This window comes from Mesoplodon mirus (genome assembly GCF_964341445.2).
Source record: "Mesoplodon mirus genome assembly, chromosome: 1".
NCBI lineage: Eukaryota > Metazoa > Chordata > Mammalia > Artiodactyla > Ziphiidae > Mesoplodon > Mesoplodon mirus.
The window spans coordinates 9,885,068-9,905,269 of NC_138976.1; the positions used below are offsets into that span (position 1 = coordinate 9,885,068).

The following is a 20,202-nucleotide window of genomic DNA, read 5'->3' on the forward strand; positions in this document are numbered from 1 at the left end:
CTGCGTGAAATAAACAGTTCGGATAGGTTGGAATGGGAGAGTTGTAGAGTTAAATAGAGCTGATTTGTAAATGGCAGGACACTCGCAGCAACTACGTAGTTCTTGCTCTGAGGCAACTGATGGAGCAGAGCTGCTCAGCGGCACTTGACAACAGCAGTGCTCCCACAATTGTAACCCTCAAATCCAATCAATCGTTGCTCTTTGCATTTCAAGCAGCTCCTGGCTGCCACTGCCTGAAGATAACTATTTTACCACCTCTGTCATGCCTAATTAACAAGTCAGATGTACAATTTAGAAATTTTGCAATTAACCTGCTAAAATATTGCTGGAGGATGCTAATTGTTATGCCAGTTGCCATAAAAGCTCATTTGCATAACTTATGTGTGAAAAACAATTATGAGCCGCGTTCACAGACGCGGTCCACAAACTGCTCCTAGCTACGGATGAGAGGGCCACAAAAACACTTAATTCATTGCCCACAAAATTATGTTCCCCCTTTTCTTAAACAGCATCTGTTTTGTGCAGCTATATTCATAGAAAATCCCCAAATCAACAATTAGAAGCATATGTAAATGTGCGATTACAGTTCTTTTTCTTTCATTGACAACTTCTCCTTTTTTGCTTGCATGAAGAGTAGAGGATGATATGATAAATGCCTCACTGTTCCAATTCCCTTGCACAACAAATAGGAAGTACATTTGGCAGTGCCAGTGAAACTGCCAGCCCACCAGCCAGGAGGAAGCCATTCTCCTCTGCTCTATCTAGTCACTGCAGCACCATCACTAGAGGCCACTTTAACAACAGAGAAGCTAAAGTCAATTGTTTCTTCAGTGAATAGGCTTCTGTTCTCCAGCATATATTTACTGAGGCATTTAGGGAAGATTTTTGCCATTAAACTGAAGTCTGTAAAACATGGTTGTCTACAAATATTTACACTAGTGCTGACCACAGCTCTGCTGCCACTCAGTGTCACTCTGGACCTGACCACATTTTTTTAAGCTCAGGTTTTGCCATCCTCTTTGAATCATCAATTTCCACTACTTTCCTGGCCCAAGCTGAGAGATTCTGCCACCACCTCTGAAGCAAGGAGAGCCTCGGCTGCCACTCCCTCCAGGGCCACAGGCAAATTACTTAACCTCTGAGTGTCAGTTTCCTTATCCACAAACTGTGAATTAAAATGCATACCTTGGAGGTTGCTGCAAATTTAAGAAACATTATGTCATCTGCATTATATGAATTTTTTCTCAAAAAGAGTATACTAATTTTTAAATCTCCAAGTGTGAACTTTTAACTTTTTTTTAATGCATGAAAAGCACCTAGCACAATGCCTGGCACACAGATGGTACTGTGTGAATGGTCGTAGTTTTTATTGCTATCATTATTAAATGAATGAAATCTTCTGAAAGGGAGAGCCTTGTCTTTCCAGGTTGCTACATCAAAACTCAGCAAATTATAACTGCTTAAGGAGGAATAATAGGTTGAGAATTTCTATGGCTTAGCCATAAATTCTAACATTTAAAATTGAAAGGGAAAACTTTATGAGAACAACTTATCCTTCTTCTCACAGTACAATGGTTGACAGCTACTTTTTTTAATTGGTAAAATGTTCATATTTCTATAATAATTCACTCACTGTATAGCAGTCAATTAAGTACAAACTGTAAACTCCCAATTTTCGAGTTAAAGCATACACATTGATTATAGTTTGGTTCTAGAAAGCACTATTAGATATCCAGCCAATACTTTGTAAATTAGAAATTTTAAAGTGACATCATAATCATGGTAATTAAAAAATAATGATAATTGGTCAAAAAAGGAATTAATTGGTTTAATGTTAGAAAGTATAACATTATTAGACTGATTATACTGAAAGGAAGAAATAGTTTCTTTATTAAACACAAAAATGTCATAAATTCAGGTAAATCAAAATTAGTTCATATAACACATTGATGGAATATAACTTATGTTTCTAGAGTCCATCACTTCATTTTCTGGCATTCCGTTTCTGTACTTGGTCAGAGTCAAAAGGTCAGGAACCACGAAGGCAGTAAGTTCCTAAGGATATCCTCACTATCACATCACTGCTCTAACAAGTGGTGAGCAGGAGGAAATTCAGACAAGTCAAGCACCCACACCCCATACACAGTTAAAAGAATTTCATTTTTTTCCTCTACTGATTCCAAAGAAGAAGTATGACAAGAAAAACTGGAGGGTTCTCACTTATTTGAATAACAAGTGAAAATCTAAAAACACCTTCACTGTATGTTATTACCAACTATATCAGTGGGTTTTATAGTGACAGCCCTGTGCTATAATTTCTGAGAAAACCTCAACATAAAGCTCCATAAACCCAACCATTCCTGTAATGTATCGCCTTATCTAGCACACAATCATTTCAAACACAACTTTTCATGTTAGTATAATTTGTTCAAAAATGGTAATAAATACATCCTTGAAGCCAGAGAAATCATTGCACAATCTATTGTAACTTGTTCTTACCAGTACTGACAGTTAATCCTCGACCCAAGATCCAGTGTAGAATATTCCAATAACACTTGGTTTAATTAAAGATATTCATTATACACATACCTTTTAATGGACCAACACTCCCAATCAACATTATAAATAATCTGGGCCAACTGCAGAGTAATGTCTGTGAACAATTATCACAAAACTAAAACATGGATGGCTGTCAGTCGGTGGCAGAGTTCTTGCTTTCATAATAAATATAAAATCAATTTCCTGTTCTAGTTCCTATTCCAAGTTGAAAATGATATATCTGACTATGAATTCCAACTACCTTCATCCTTAGGGGTTTTTTAGGGTTTTTTTTTTTTTGGTTTTTTTTTTTAAAAGAAGAGAGGAGAAAAGAAAGAAACTTAAGAGACCACCTAAGTCAATTCTTCTTCATTTGAGGGTACTTGGATAGTAAAGGTTTCTACATAATGTGCACATATGAGCTTGCCATTTCACATATATATATATTTTTTTTAAATGCTGTGATTTCCCCCATCAAATGCCACTCAAGTATTTCAAAAGTCCCTCCCATAATTCCACTATAAATTCCTATTTACAAAGGCTCAGTACATCTGAAAGCTAGCAGTAACCTTTCATTTAAAAAATAATAATATGCAGTTTCAAAAGCTTTTTGTTCCCATTTCAATCAAAAGTAACTTCAGGGCTTCCCTGGTGGTGCAGTGGTTGGAGTCCGCCTGCCGATGCAGGGGACACAGGTTCGTGCCCCGGTCCGGGAGGATCCCACATGCCGCGGAGCGGCTGGGCCCGTGAGCCGTGGCCGCTGAGCCTGCGTGTCCGGAGCCTGTGCTCCGCAACGGGAGAGGCCGCAACGGTGAGAGGCCCGCGTACCGCAAGAATAAAAAAAAAAAAAAAGGAAAAATAACTTCATATGTTTCAAATGAAATTTTGCAAGTAATCAGAGACTAATGAAGACTCATTGATTTAACTAGTTAAGGGAGCCTGAGAAGGGAATGAGAATTTAAAGCAACCAAGTATTTCATTTAGAAGAGCAGCTAATGTGTAGGTACAGTAAGTCCTCTTCACTAAGAAATGCAATCAGGACTCTTGTCTCAGGAGAGACTCATCCCCCTCTCTGTGTGCACATTCCTGACTCCCACTAACATTAACAAGCACCATACATGCACTCGGAGGAGATGCCAGCCTTGGTAGTATGTATGCATGGCAGCTGTGGTGACTAAATAATCCATACGTCTCTGAAGAGAAGTTACGGTTTGTTGGGTCTAGAGGCACAGCTACAGTGGTGGAATTCAGAAGCTAGAAGCAAACCTCAATCTGAATGCTTGATCCAAACCCTCTTCTGTCTAACCATACCTCAGATTGTAGTTAAGCCTGGGTTTGGAAATTCTATCCCTAGCATCGTTTATATAGGTAGAAGTTCCATATTTGAGGAAACCTTAATTTTTTCACAGGCCCAGAGTTCTGTCCTCCTCCCCATCCTCCACTCCTATCCCAGCATTCACTCATCCATTTCCCCACAATATATAGGAAGTCACATAGTAGTTATAAATCAAAGGCCTGGCTTAAACCGCAAAAGCAAAATCAGAATCAAGTATGAAACTCCATCTTCAACACGAAAATCATATAGTAATCTTAACACAAGAGATATATGCTGAAATGTAAATTCCACAGGTTGTGTAAAGGGCAGAACTTAACCATTAATTCTAATTCTTCCCTGCAATTAGAATTAGGTACTTAAGTCAGAGTCTTAATGCTCATTTAATATAGTTTCCTGAAGCCCAATTCAACAACTTCTTCATCCTTTCCAATGAAGAAAATATTCTTATGAAGTTCAGTTTATAGTGAAGACATGGGTGCATAAGCACACATGCAAGTTTACACTTCTGAAAAGAAGTGGTAACAGTCCACTAGCCATTTTACTGAAATTGGGCTTTAGAAAAAAAAAGACTAGATGACACAAAATTCTTAATATACTTTCATATATAGAGAACACAATGAAAACTTCTTATTTGTTATCTCCAGTCAGGTCAGTTAACATTCAGAAAATTCTTTAATATTACATCTAAATAATCATGGGGGGGAATCCACCAATGTTCTAGAAGCTTCTGGAGACCTTTCAATCAATTTTATTTATATGCAAAACCAAGAGAAACTTAAAAAAAAAAAAACACACACACACAAAGCTCCTCCTGATGCTAAAGCTCTCAATTTACTGACAGGCAAATGGCTTCATGCTGCCACTTAATCTCATTTCTTGCATAATGCCCTCTAATTAGCATATCAAAGTGAATTAATACTTCTAGGGCATTAGCAATGGGGAAATCTGCTCCAGGCTCACAATAGCAGTTAAGAGAGAGCCAAGAAATCCTCAAAAACACCACAAACCACTTTGCATTGCAAAACTGTTCAATTTATTTATCCTCTCTCTCTAAACACTTTTACCGCACACTGTTTTACTACTGTTCACCAAACAAAATGATAATTGCCAAAGTTACCAGCATCTGTAATGCCTGTTTAGAATCTTAATTTAGATTATGTTGCAGATAATTTCTATATGCAACCATTTGTTCTATTATAAATGTTAATACAGAAACAGAGGAAATGTTGACATTCTCAATTAGTTAATTTTAATTTGAAATAAAATTTTATGGGATTTTAAAATTTATTAATTTTTTAATGTAAAAAGCCACCTGCTGGACTGTGATGCATAAGAAATATGTTTTGAAAACTGATGTATCACAAAGAACAAAAAAAAAAAAATCATTTTGCCATAACATATGTTGAGTCTCCCAAATAATGGTTTAAACATTGTGAGGAATCATCGGCATTAAAAGGATACATTGTATACCAAGTTCTCATTAATATGATCACACAAAAAGGGTTATTGTTCAAAACAGCTTAACATTTGTAAAGCACTTAAATTGAAAAAAACAAGTACAAAACTTTTAACAATTATTTTTATCCATAATTACTTTTAACTGTTTTCAGTCCAAATGAGTTACTATCACGTAGATATAGTCAGTTAAAAAAAAAAAAAAAGCTATGCCAATTCAACTTAACACATCCTATCACACCAATTTTTTTTTACTAGACATACACTCAAATTTAGTACCAAAGCAAACTACTGTTACTATCAAAAACTACAAACATCTTATATTTATGGAATATGTCTATTTTAAAAATAACAATAAAGAGATTCTGGTTACTATTCTGCCTACAAAGAGGGTAATTAGAATCAAGTGTTGAAGATTAATGAAATTTATTTTCAAATATGTTCTGTGTCTAAAGGTATAAAAAGATGGGTTTTTTTCCAGAGGCTCATTCAAGCATTTCCTGCTAATTTATTTGCTAAATATAACACTATCACATAGCTGTGATAGCAATTTGTGCGTTTGATTAACTTCTATAACTTTGTAAAAAATCTTTTAGCCAGATCTAAAAAACTTGGACCAATTCACACTACATAGTGATATAAATTATTTACTCTCTTCATACGTAAAGACTCAAATGGCCTACTGAAGTAGAGCAAATGCTTGAAAAGGTCAACATGGGAGGGGGGTGTGCAAGCTTTGTTAGTCAGTTACTACCTAAATCATGCTGATCACACTGATAAATGGCTAAAACACAAGCCTGCTGAGAAAACAAATAAAACATAATTCTCATAGTGTCAATATTGAAGTAATAAATACCTAAAGTTGTTCACGTGTACATAAATAGAGGAAAAATAGTCTAAAAATCCTTATTTAACTTGATGTGTTTGGTGCTGATGTGTTAAGTATTTATTCTGAATAGATACCTCAATGGTATGAGTACAAAATAAAGCATGACCGATTTAGGGTGTGGTTCATGAAATGTGGTTTTCATTCTTCATAGCCGCACTTCATGGAACTTCATCCTACACAATGCCACCATAAACTATCAAAATATACATAATCCAAATAAAACATTAAAGTTAAATGTCTTGGAAGTAGCCATTTACATAATTTGTAAACAGAAATCTAAAAGTACGAGCAAAATTAATTAAAAGGGAAAGGATCCTAACATGAAAGATATACACAGATATATTTTATGAAAGCCAGTGAACCAATGTGTTCTTTGAGGCAAGGCAAGGCTTCCTTTGCCACTGTATTAATATACTTCTGATTCAGAATAAAATTATGTAAATTAGTATAATAAAATAACATAGTAAAGTCCCAAATAAAAACCAGAACTACACAAATCTATAATAAAATGAAGTCCACTAAAACTGAGGCATGAAAGAATTACTTGCACAGATTAAGTTAGTATTGACAATAGGGTTCAATATCCTTTTACTGGGGGAAAAAAAAGGGTTGGAAGACAGGTCCATACTTAAAGATAATACCTGCTTGATACTTTAGATCATGAAGTTCCAAACCAGTAGAGAAATAAGATTATTTTTTCTAAGTTGTCTATGAACGTATTACATGTATTGTCTTCTAAGGATGGGAGAGGAAGAGTAAAGAAAGTTAGAAAAACATCACTCTTTTACATCCTCCCTCAAAACTTCCTTAAAAAGCTCCAGTAAGTTAAACAAATCTATAAAAATAGAAAATAAAAAATATTCTTAAATTGCTCTGAGGAAAAATTTGTAATAAAGCAATACAATTTATGACATTTCCAAGATAAACTAACTTTGTATTTTTTCCTGTTTTAGCATTTAATATTTCCAATGTAAACAAGCCATGTCTAAAACTGATATGAAATTTACAACATTAAAGGTCCACTAAAATTTGCTTCAAAATAATTTTGAAAGGGTGGGAGTTACAGAGAACACAAGATTGGCCAAGTGTTGCTAACTGCTGAAGGTGGGCAATGAGTTCATGGAGATTCAAGTTTCTCTTCTCTATGTATATTTTACATTTGAAGTTGTTCATAATAGAAAGTTTTTTAAAACTAGACAATAAGTTCACAAAAACACAAAAATGAATCATGTATGGAACAGTGCATTTGTTTTTAAAACTTTGGAACAAATAATGATAACTATATTGGAAGTATCTCAAGAGCAACTTAAAAGAATGTATGCAACATATATAATAACATTTAGACTCACATATAACAGTTTTCACCTTTCTTGTTAAATTTTCACTTGATGGAATATTTGGGTTTTATACACTGGGAATTGAAGAATTACATGGCACTGAAGAAGAAAAATGAACAAATTTTTATATTGAAGCATTAAAATAAAAGAAAACAGACCAGAAAAAGAAGACACCATGAGTCTCTAAACCTTTAGAGTCAGAATTAAATAGAGAGGTGTTGACTGAGAGTACTTGCCTTACCCCTCTGAAAGCTAGTCACACAGCAGTAAAGATAAAAGGTTTAATCATATATATCATATTCTAAATGCATATAAAAACTCACAAGCTACCTTCTTGATCCAGTTTTGATATGTAAAATCCTTATGACTCTTTCTAGGGAGGGTTCCTTTCAAAGGAAAGCATTTTTAATAGTAATTTCCTTCTTCTCCTTAAACATAAAAAATACTTCAACCAGCCCAACCAGGCAAGCAGGCCTTTCTCTTCCCCTGCGGACACCTCCTGCAGTAGAGAAGTTCATTAAGTTTTATGATCTTCCCAAGTCAGTCCTGCTTATAAGCCTCACAAAGGCCACAAATCTGGCAAACCATCATGTATGCCATTAGACATTACTAGTAAATGAATGCTATTTAGGGTTTGTGGTGGCAATAAATCAGAGTTTGGTTGGCAGCTATCAATGTGGAGTATTTTAACCTACCGTTTAGAAAGGAAAAGGTTATGTTGATTTTTTTTTAATACACAACATTTTTTAACAATATGACTCAGATTATATACTGTTGAACTTTCATTTTAAATTTTTTAAATAATTTTTTTCTCAAAAAGAGCCATTTCCTTCATTCAAACTCTCATAATTAAGGGCTTTGGAAAGAAGACAGATTTATGAGGATGGAATCCTCTCACAAAGTACTTCAACAATCAAGATTAAGGTGGCCAGAAAGATGTGAGGGAATGTCCCCAAAGAAGTATGTAGATGAGACCTTCATAGCATCACGGATATTTAATGAGAGATAAGATGGTAAAATATGGCTAAAAAAAAAGAGAGAGAGAAAGAAATCTTAACATATCAACAATTACCTCACTGGTTGCTTACTTAGTTTAAAATGGACAAATACCTTGTTTTAAAGCCTGTAACTTTCAGGTGCTTTCAAAATGCATAAATACCAAAATTCAACAATGACAGATATTTCTGCCCCCAAATAACTGTATGATAAATTTTATGAAAGAACACATTTTCAAGAAAAAGCAAGCATCTCATAGTATACTTTTCCTACCTCTGAACAAGAAAAAAATATAATTGTGGTAGATTACTCATTTATATGTCAGAAGGGAAAAATACCTTTTCGTATTTGGTAGGAGGGAAAAAAGATGTTTTCCAAACTAAATCCCTCATGTGCATCAGAACTCGCAGTGCTCACTGCCTGATCAGAAACCTCAAAATCTACTGGGCAGATCTACAAATATGTGGATTTTTTTTTTTAATGATTTTGTCTTATTTTAGAAAAAGCACAACTGAAATGACATTATCCATTGAAATGACAGCTTTACCCCCCATCTCCTCACTAGTCAACCCCCTACCCCTCTATTGTGCAGGATAGAGTCATCGCGTAATGTTCCCAGTTTCTATTACAAATGACTAGGTAAACTTTCTCTAGGTTATAGAGAATTAATCTTTGGATACTATGTTATTAGATGTAATAAAATGTTTTTTTAAAGCATTATGCAATATACATTATATCCTACAGTGCTTATTTTATAAGTTCACTGTTTCCAAAGCATGACTGTGGGAACACATTGGGGGTGTGGGGGGAGGCCTGGAATTTGCTGCCCCAATTTCTTTGCCTCGGTAACACTAATGTCTACACAGCTGTTTTACTTCAAATCAAGGATTCTGAGTCCAGCGTCCCTGTCTCCTTCTAAGACTAGTTTTGGAGTGAGGTGGAGCTATGGGTAGCAGGGGAGAAAGGAAAGCAGAGAAAGAGCTTCACCCCCATCAATCATTCAGTACTTAAATCCCGTCCCTCTCGAGCTCAGAGAGGCTGGCAGGAAGATGCCTCTGCCCAAGACAGCCGCCTTTACTCTTTGTCGGCTGTTGGCTTTTACAAAAGAGATAACGTGCAAACTTGGATCCGCTGGCCAAAGCACAAAAAGAGGATCTAATTTACAAGTTATCACTGAAAGCCTCACAAACAATTTTCAAAACACAAAAATTTCTTTTGTCAGCTACCTCTTGCTTCTTAAACAGCAAGCGCCCTGCCAAAGCTCTCTCTGCCAGTAATCCCAGACTCTGAAAAGGCTTGTTTCTTTTTTGTAACTCACCTTTGACATGAGGTTGACTATACTTTCCTTTCAGAATGGTGTAACTTAAGTCTTGTGCAAATAAGCAACTAGAGGACTTACGCTTCCTAATTGAATTCTGCCTGCTGCTAAATGTCTAAACAAGAAAAGCAGTTTGCTAGGTTTGGTTCTCAAGCTAGCTAGGCCAAAACTTTAAAAAGGCAAAATAATAAATACAAATCATGAGGAGGGGGTGAGAGGGGAGGGACATCAATCCCCTCTCCTAGTAATATAAAGCCGTATAAAGTTGAATCAATCTTAATATTCACAACATAGTCAATACCCCAGTGCTTAGCTGTCAGCAGAAACTGAAGTGGAGCCCTGATAGCAAGAAAACCCTTGGACATTAAGCAACATAATTTACTGAGAATTACGTACTTTTAGGCTTCTAAACTAAGAATCTTCAAGATTTAATGCTTGATGTCTCATTTTATAGTCAGATAAAAATTAGCTACGTTTTAAATCACAATGCTTTCTAAAGGTAGCTAAAAATCAACACAGTAAAAGTTAGTAATTTTAAATGCCTGTGGTTTTCAAAATGTAAAATACATCTTAAAAACAATCACTCAACATTAAGAAACCATGTACACTATGTGAATGAAAAGCAGGAAAAGCACTCTTTAAGGTTCTCGACATTTGCTGTTAATTATGGTTTTAGCATATATTTTAATAGACAGCAATAATCCCTCACCTTTTATTGATTACTTTTAGGATCAGAATAGAATTGCAGGGTGAAAAATCTATTTAAAAGGAGGGCAACTCTCCTACCAACTAACAATCATATACAGTGTGCTATTATTTGTACACTCAATTTAAACACAATCACATTTAACCTTTTAAATATCTCCACTGAAACACTGCTATAACCTGGACTTTAACTTTCTCTTCTTTTCTCTTGCCAACTTAAAAAATGGCAACTTTATAATACTGTATACCCAGCATACATACACACACACACACACACACACACACACACACACACACACACTTGTTCACCATATACAGACAGGGAAGATAATGCCAAATAGGACCTAAAACATCTAGATTAAATCTCTAATTCCACTTGAGCCGCTACTATCACCTCAAGACTAAAATATCTTCAATTTTAAAAAGTCTAACAAGGAAACTAAGTTGAAATGAATTGTCAGAAATTTGTCTAATATGTGTTTGTAGTTTTCATTCCAGCACTTCTGTAAAAGCTGTCTCCTTATATATTCCCTGCCTTGAACACTTCAAAAATTGCTCAACCTGCACCTGTGGACCTTTTTCTACTTCATAAAATATATTAAGCATGCTTACAATGTAATCACTTTAAACATAAAATTTAATAAAAGTATTAATAGATGTAATAAATACATTGTATATGCCTAACCATATCTTTACCCTTCCTGCTTCTTAAAAGTAGTATTCCCAACTAAAACACTAATTCAAACATGCTACTGGGGTCTGTTCAATTGCATCTATTCTTCTATCTGTGGAACTGAAGCTTAAGGCTAAGTAAAACAAAGTTCGGGATATGCTTCTCCCCGGGTCTCGGTCCCTGGCATCCAGTCTCCCGTTGCTCCTTTTAAAAACTGACATACAAACAAGGCGAAAAGAGCTGGAAAGGGTGGCAGGCGCTCCCGGCCCCCTCCCCGCCTGCAGCCAGGGGACTGCGACCCAGCCCCGTCCGCATCTACACTTCATTTTACACAAGGAGCGGAATTAAGAAATCGACTCCAGATTTATTGCAGTTTTTTCTCACGATCAGGAGGTGGGAAGGAAAGAATGATCAAAGATGGCGGTGCCCAAAAGCAGCAGCTCTCAACTGGAGAGTCGAAGGAGTAGCTCGGACCCCACCTCGGGGGTCTCCGGGCCCATTGCGGGGCGCAGAGTCTTACCTGTTTTCTCTTTGATCTCACACAGGACGCTGAAGAGCGCGGGTTTCATTCTGTGACAGTTCAGGGCATGTTTCCTAAAAAACAAATAGCAAAACACAAAGGTATTAGCATCACCTATGGAATAATATGGCGCCTTCCTTTAAGTTAGATCCAATATTTAATTCCGGCCCCCTATTTTGGAAGGCTCTTTTGAGCCACCGCAAGTCAACCGAAACTCAAGTTGACTAGTTAGCGACAGCCGACAAGCTCCGGCGGCTAAAGCTCCAGCCCGCACGAAGCGCGACCCATCTGCCCGGCAGTCTGCAGTCTCGGCCACCGCGGGACGCGAACCTGCTCGGGGAGCCGCGATCCGGGGGCAGACGGCGGCGACCTGGGGAAGGCGACGGCGTGGAGGGGCTCCTGCGTCCGCCCTCCGCCGGAGGAGCGGGCGCGGCGCGGGCGGCCGGCCGGCTGCGGCCAGCGGGCGGTGACAGCTCGGCAAAGTTTGCGAGGCGGCCCTCCCTTCCCGAGAACTTGGCCGCCCGCGCCCGGACCCGCCGGGGAACCGCCCAGCGCCCAGCGCTCGGGCTGGGGCGGCCGCCCGCACGGCGAGGTCGTCCCGCGGCCAAGCGGAGCTGGGCGCCGGGACCCTGGGCCGAGGAGAAAGTTGCACTTCCCTCAAGTGCGGCCCGGGGCCCGCTCGCGGCGGCGTGCACCGGGTCCGGGCGGGAGGTTTGAATCCGTGCAAGGGGACCGGGCTGCCAGAGGGCCTGACTAGGGGGGCGGGTGAGAGACACCCACAAAATCCACGCGGCACCAAGTCCGTCCCGCGCCCCGAAACCAACTTTGCCGACTCCCGCCCGCGTCGAGGGGCGCCGGGGCAAGTCCCCACGAGGCCCGGGCCGGCGGCCTGTTTTCGGAGAAAGTTCCCCGCCCCGGGCTGAGGCCCCGGCCCGGGCGCCACCCCGGCCCCGACTGTGCCGCGGGCCCGGCTCCCGCACACACACAAAAGATGCTTAATGAGACGACACCAACTTTGCTTGCGCCTCGTCCAAGCTCTGGTCGGTGATGGTCATGATCTGGTGGAGGATGTCGCCGATGTCCTGCTTCCTGCCGTCGCCGTCCGCCCCTTCGTGGCCGTGCGGGGGAGGCGGCAGGGCCATGCCCCCCTGCACCGAGTGGCCCGCCAGGTTCACCCCGGCCAGAGTCTGCAGCATCCTGGATTGATCGTCCATCCCGCCGCGCGCGGGCGGGAGCGGGCGGCGGCGGCGGCTGAGGCGAAGGCTGAGGCGGCGGCGGCGGCGGCGGCGGCGGCGACGAGGGAGGAGAAGAAAGAGGGGGAGGGGGAGGGGGAGGCGGCCGCGCGCTCCCCGCCCGCGCGGGGAGGGGGCCGCCCGGCCGGCGGGGCCCGCGGCTGAGGCGGTGCGGACGGGCGCCCGGTCTGGCTTCCGCCGCCGCCGAGGCTGAGGAGAAGCGGCGGGCGGAAGCGCCGGGCTCCGCGTCGGTGGCGGAGGCGGAGGCAGCGGCGCCCGCTGCCCTCACGCGGCCGCCGCGCCGCCTCCTCGCCGCCGCGCGCCCCGCCGGGTGGCCCCGCGCAACTTGCTCCTCAGCGCCAGCCGAGTTGCCGGGACGCCCGCCGCCCCCCGCGCCAGCTGCGCACTCCCTTCCCTCGGCCGCCGCCGCCGCCGCCTCCGCCGCCTCGGCCGGGCGGGATCCGAGCCCCGGCGGCCCCGGGGGAGGGAGCGGCGGCGGCGGGCGGCGGCGCAGGAGGCCGGCGGGCGGCCCGAGGGGAGCGGAGGAGGAAAGTTTGGGAGCGGGCGGACTGGCGCTGCGGGGACGCGGAGCCCGATGGAGGGCCCCGGCGGGCAGTGCGCGGAGCGGACAGCAGATTGATGGGGCGGAAGAAGTCGCCGCCGCCACAGCCGGAGTCGCGCACCCTGCCAGCGGACCGGGCTCGAAGGCCGCTCGGCTGAGGGATTGACAGGCTGCCAGTGCCACTCACTCACTGCGGCCCCAGCGCCCGGGGGGAGGGGCGGGGGCAGCAAGCGGGAGGGCGGGGGAGTGCTCTGCACGCCCCGCCCCCGGGGGCGGTGCGCGCGCTCATTGGGCCTTGCGCCTCCCGCCGCCACCGCTGGCACCGCCCCCGGGCTTCGGCCCGGACCCCCTGGCCTCTGATCCCCTGCGCCCGAGAGCGCGCCACCAGATCCTCAAGTCTCATCGCGTCCTCGCCCCCTGGGATGGGCCGCCTCGGCCCGCAAACGTTGTGCCCACACCACGATTCCTGCTCCCTAGTGTTAGCAGCCATGGGTGCCAAGAGTTGTGGACGGGACACGGGGCAACTCGCTCCAAGGCCAACCATGTGCTTCCCCGCAGCGCCGTGAGCTTCAAGCCTCGGACAGCGCCTGGTACACTTTCCGGCTCTTCCCGACGGGAGATGGTATCCTCAGGGTACCCGGCCGCCCGTCCCAGGCCAATCGAATCGCGCTCGGAGCCGAACGGGGCGGGACAGAGGCAAGAAAGCGCTGTCCCTATTGGAGCGTTCGAAAAGTCCTGGGCAGAGGCGGGGACGCAGCGCATGCTGGCCCCGCCCATCCCGCGATCACCATAGTAACCGAGAGGTCGCTGCTCAGAGTTGGCGCCAGCGCTCTGGCCTTGCGCTGTCCCTCAAGAGGTGACCAGGTAAGGTGGGAGCCCGTTGTCCCGCATGCTTCATGCCTGAGCTCAGTGGATATGAGTAACATACACTTTCCCTTGAAAGAGGAGCACATGAAAATGTGTCAGAGGGAAGTGGATCCGGGAGGAGGGAAAGGGCCTGACATCCAGGACTAATTAACGGTTTACAACCTTTTACACACTCTGCAATTCCTGGTAATCCAGGGACCACTCCTTCCGCAGCCTTTGCTTTTAGCCGCCTCCAGATAGACCAAAGCTGCAAATTGAGCTCTTTATTACAAAGATATGTTTATTTAAGGATAGACTGGATTCTGCTTATCAATTTACCCCACCACCATGAGTCATTTAATGTTGGTGACTCCAGCCACGGATTGTCATATATATCACACTTTTTCTTCCATTGTACTCTGCCTACAAACGACTAAATGCTCACATTATGTGGGGGTCTAGACTTACACCTCTTGTGGACGCTTGAGCTTTCTCTTAACCTAATTTCCCAAACAGAGCTTCAACGTATTTTCCCCATTTTAGATCCATGGAGCTCACCCTAGATGGGCCCTTTGGTCAGGTGATTCTGAAAAGTCCTCTTGTTCCTTCCCCAAACTCAGTAAGCTGTCTTACCTGAAACCAAAAATAGGGTTATGAGATATGAAAAATTGTTCTTACTCTGCAGGGTTTGATGTAGGACAAACAGTTCTTTACATGCCAGATGGATTCTTGGAATGAAGCAGGCTACTCGGTTCCAGGTTCTTTCCTTCATGTGTTGTGTGTACTTTTAAATACTCCCCACTGCAAAGCTAATAGCTAACCTTACAGTAAGGCAAGCTAAAATCTTTACAAACTGCACAGCTGCTGGAGAGGGAGTTCCAAACAATCCACTCTGCTTCTTACTTCTGAAGAAGCCCCTTTATGTCCATTAATATTCCCAGCTCTTCTGTAACCCATATATGGGTCAAGTTTCTGATTCTTCTTTTAAGCCCCCATTATGGGTTACTCATAGTCATCATTGATTGGACTTTCTTTTTATTCTTAACTTGTTTTTCAAAAGCTGTCACCAAATCTTCATATATTTTTGCGTAAAGGAGCAAGAGCAAGCAGCTAGTCTTTCATAATTGCCAACGTTGAAGATGTAAAACCACAGAATTCTATCTGAAAGATGTCTGAAGCTCTAAATTTCTTCCAGCTCTAAAATTCAATGATCCTGTGACTCACTATCAGACCTCCTCCCTGCCCTCATTCTAGGCTCATAATCTCGACTAATCAGTTATGAGGATGAGGCTAATTAGCAATGGGGATTTATGGTTATTTCTAGCCCACTTCAAACAATGAGTTATGTAAGCAAAGCAACATATATAAAAGTGTAAATAAAATTAAAGAAACACTTAAGCAAATAAAGGCAAATGGGATGTATGGGCTATGTAAACAAATGGGAACATAAAAACATAAATCAGAATTAAGAAAAGAGTTAAGCAAATGCCACCAATTAGGAATAAAACAACTTGTTAAATGTCTAACACCCGCAGCTATTTTATGGTGCACACCTCTAAACCCATGGTAATTCAGTGATGTGGAAACTTGATACCATAATTCTGTATTAAGTGATTGGATTAGATTGACCTTCTGCTTGGGAGGCTTCTCTTTTGTTATTGTCAATATGAGTTGCAGTAAAAGCCAGAGGGTCCTAGCAAGGATTCCCTCACAGGCTCATTGACAACTGCCATTGATTTAAAGCATAAATTCTTTTAGATTGGTTTCCAAGCCCCAATAAACAGTGTCAACTAATTGCACATGCTCCAAGATCTCCTGTGCTTTTGCCAGTTTCTCAGGTAGGATGTTGCCTTGTCTCACTCAGCAATCTGAGTCGCATTGTTGGTGCCTTCACAGATAATAGAATAGAACCTCCCTAAGTACCTAAATCCATCTTTGCTGTTTCTAAGGCAGTGATTATTAAAAAGTCAAAGGAAATGGAATTTACTTTTGGTGAGTGTACATTCATGTAAAGTGAACAGTGACGAAGTGGTGAAAACCAAGTAGGGGCTCTCTCATATCCATCCCTTTCCATGAGCTTGGTTTATATTAATGGCACCACTGCCTATATCAATATGGTGATCATCACAGCAGATGCCATTATCCTGCACTTTCTCAAGGTAGGATACTGTGCTCTGTGTTCTTACTCCATCTTATTTCAATCTCACAACAGCCCTACCTAGGTGAGATTATTAAATATAAGGAAGCAGACTGAAAGACGGTAAGGAACTTACACAAGACCACCAAACCAGTAAGTACCGGACCTTAGATTCAAATCTTGATTTGTGTGGCTGCAAATCCTGCCCTATGAAACACTGCAAAAGGAGTCATTTAATCAAGATTACTAAGTAAAAATCACAAGGTTTGACAGGTGAACTGTAAATTAATGAAAGTAACCAAGTACTTAATAAAAAGAGGATAAACAACTCTATGAGGGATTAGAGGAATCTGGGTCTCATGGCAGCAGAACAGGGAAATGAAGAACAAAGCCCAGCCAGACCGTCCTTCATGGCCATCTAGGACCACACCTCTCTGAAGCTTTCCTGCCATGCCTGCCTTCATTGATCTTCATCTGCTGTAAATTCTCTCCAAATATATTGCCTGTAATATTGTAATTTACCACCATACTAGATAGACCCATGTTGTTTGCGCTCAATTCATCTGTTAGTTTTCTCATCTAGTTCGTATGCATGTTAAGGACAAAGTATATATTTTGAGATGGACTATCACGTGACTGATTTGGCTTTAAAAAAAACAAACCTTAGATATCTAAGAAGTTGTCACTCTGGGGAAATTGACTAAATACTTATTCCCAAACATATCATTGCTCCATCACTTTGGGAATGACTTTTTAAAAGTGGTCTTTACAGTTGGTAGTACATGTGACATGTGACAAATCTTCATCTTCTGAAGATGTATTCAGTTGAGCAACCAAAGGATCAGTGAAATAACAGTGCACCCTCCTACTATGAGGTCCTTAAAAGAGAATATTTATTGGAATACATAACTTCTGGAAGGTTTGATAGAAAGCTCCATCTTTGATGTCCTTTTATTCCTCATAGCACCTAGTACAGTGCAGTCTCATACATAGCAGGCACTTGGGGCCAACACTGTCAGTTGCTGTCATTCACTGGCCCACCTCCTTCCATGCTGATAGAACCCTGATTATTCTGATGGCAATGTGCTCAGTCTCAGTGACAGTCTAAGCTGAGTATGAGCATCCTGTCTCCTGCCTTCTGAGCCTGTCCAAGGGATGGATTAATTTCCTGATTTAAAGAAAAAGGACAGACATAGCTCTTCTTCCTTCTGCCTCTTTCCGTCTTTGAATGTAGTTCTGATTCTGGAGTGGTAGCAGCAGCCATCTTGTGATAATGAGGTGACAATACGAGAATAAAAATCCACGTGGTTTGGTGGTTTATCTCTGTGGTCTTCCTCCCCAAAACCCATAATCCCAATTTAATCATGAGAAACACATTAAATTCCAGTTGAGGGACATTCTACAAAATACCCAACTAGTACTCCTCAAAACTTTCAAGGTCATCAAAAACAAGCAATATCGGGGCTTCCCTGGTGGTGCAGTGGTTGAGAGTCGGCCTGCCGATGCAGGGGACACGGGTTCAGCCCCAGTCCGGGAAGATCCCACATGCCACAGAGCAGCTAGGCCCGTGAGCTATGGCCGCTGAGCCTGCACATCCGAAGCCTGTGCTCTGCAACGGGAGAGGCCACAACAGTGAGAGGCCCGTGTACCGCAAAAAAAAAAAAAAAAAAAAAAAAACAAGGAATATCTGAAAAACTGTGACAACCAAGAAAAGTCTAGAGAGATATGACAACCAAATGTAAAATGGTATCCCAGATTGGTTTCTAGAACAGAAAAAGGACATTAGGGAAAACTAAAGAAATCTGAATAAACTATGGACTTTTGTTAATAATAATGTATCACTACTGGTTCATTAATTGTACATTCAACAAATGTGCCATATTAGTATAAGATGTTAATAATAGGGGAAACCAGGTGGGAGGTATTGGAGAACCTCTGTACTATTTTATCACTTTTCTGTAAATATTCTAAAATAAAACATTTATTAAAAACAAAAATAAACATAGTTAAGTGTTGCAGAGAGATAGGGAGAGCCTAGGTGCCTGGAGACATCACTGAACATCTGAACAAAACCAACATTCCTTACTCCTGGGCTTCTAGTTATGTAAGAAAATTTTAATTCCTATTTTAAAATTCCTATTGGTTGGGTTTTCTGTTACTTCCAGCAAAGCTATTCTAGCACTAAAAATATATAAAGGTTGGATGGATGGAAGAATAGCCTCACGCAGTGCCTGGTATATAGTATGAGCTCCTACAGGTTGGAAGATGTTATATATAATAAAAAAAATTTATCTGATCTTGTCCTAGGTTCCTGGAGATAACTTCTAAAACCTTTGGAATTTGCCAAGAGACGGGAGTGTCTTTGTTATTCGTGAGCCCCTGGATCACACCTGAGTTTATGCTAACAAGGACACTCAGGATTAGGGGCTGATCACCAGAAAGACCAACCATGTAGTGAGAGGGTGGGGCTTGGAGCCAGCTCATCCTCCCAGGCAGGGAAGGGAGCTGGAGATGGAGTTCGGTCATGTGGCCAATGAATCAATCAATCATGCCTATGTAATGAAGCCCTAATAAAAACTCTAGATACCAAAGCTCAGTGGAGCTTCCTGGTTGGTGAACACATTGGTGTGCCTGGAAGGTAATGTGCTCTGATGCTATGGGGAAAGAGCTTGGGAGCTCTGCATTCAGGACCTTGACCTATGTGTCTCTTCATTTGACTGGTCCTGATTTATATGCTTTATAATAAAACTGTAATCATAAGTATAGTGCTTTTCAGAGTTCTCTGTCATTCTAGTGAATTACTGAACCTGAGGGAGTCATGAGAACACCCACATTTGTAGCTAGCTGGTCAGAAGTACAGGTGGGGACTTCCCTGGTGGTGCAGTGGTTGAGAATCCGCCTGCCAGCGCAGGGGACACGGGTTTGAGCCCTGATCCAGGAAGGTCCCACGTATGTGGAGCAACTAAGGCCGTGTGCCACAACTACTGATCCTGCACTCTAGAGCCCGCGAGCCACAACTACTGAGCCCTCGTGCCACAACTACTGAAGCTCATGCGCCTAGAGCCCGTGCTCCACAACAAGAGAAGACGCCATGATGAGAAGCCCACACACAGCAATGAAGAGTAGCCCCTGCTCGCCACAACCAGAGAAAGCCCATGCCCAGCAACAAAAACCCAACCCAGCCCAAAAATATAAATAAGTAAATAAATTTATTTTAAAAAAAAGAAGTATAGGTGGTCTGGGAAGCCTTGACTTGTGGCTGGCATCTGAAGTGAGGGCAGCCTTATTGGTCTGTGGATTAGTTATCTATTGCTGTGTAATAAATTACTTAAATAAATTACTTAATAAATTGCTTAAAACAGCAAACATTTATTATCTTAAAGTTTTTGTGTGTTAGGAATTTGGATGCAACTTAGCTGGGTGCCTCTGTCTTAGAATATCTCACAAGGCTGCAACCAAGGTGACAGCCAGGGCTGCAGAAAACTCATAGCTCACTAGGGGGAGGATCCACTTCCCAGCTTACTCGCATGGCTGTTGGCAGGCTTCAGGTGCTCAAAGACTGCTGGCTGGAGACATCAGTTCCTTGATCTGTGGACCTCTCCATAGGACAGCTCACAACGTGGTAGCTGGCTTCCAAAAGGGTGAGGAAGCCAGAGAG

General features: G+C 42.2%; 1 protein-coding gene across 2 annotated transcripts in view; it reads right to left on the bottom strand.

Annotated features, from left to right (window-relative positions):
* Positions 1-13,047, bottom strand: part of PBX3 (PBX homeobox 3) — a 240,008-nt gene extending 226,961 nt beyond the window's left edge. For both annotated transcript variants that reach the window (XM_082625331.1, XM_082625330.1), the window contains exons 1-2: positions 12,782-13,047; positions 11,768-11,841 (exon numbers count right to left, since the gene is read on the bottom strand). In XM_082625331.1, the coding sequence (XP_082481457.1) occupies positions 11,768-11,841; positions 12,782-12,981 (274 nt within the window). In that variant the 5' untranslated portion in view covers positions 12,982-13,047. The remainder of the gene's footprint in view (positions 1-11,767; positions 11,842-12,781) is intronic.
* Between the last annotated feature and the right edge of the window lie 7,155 nt (positions 13,048-20,202).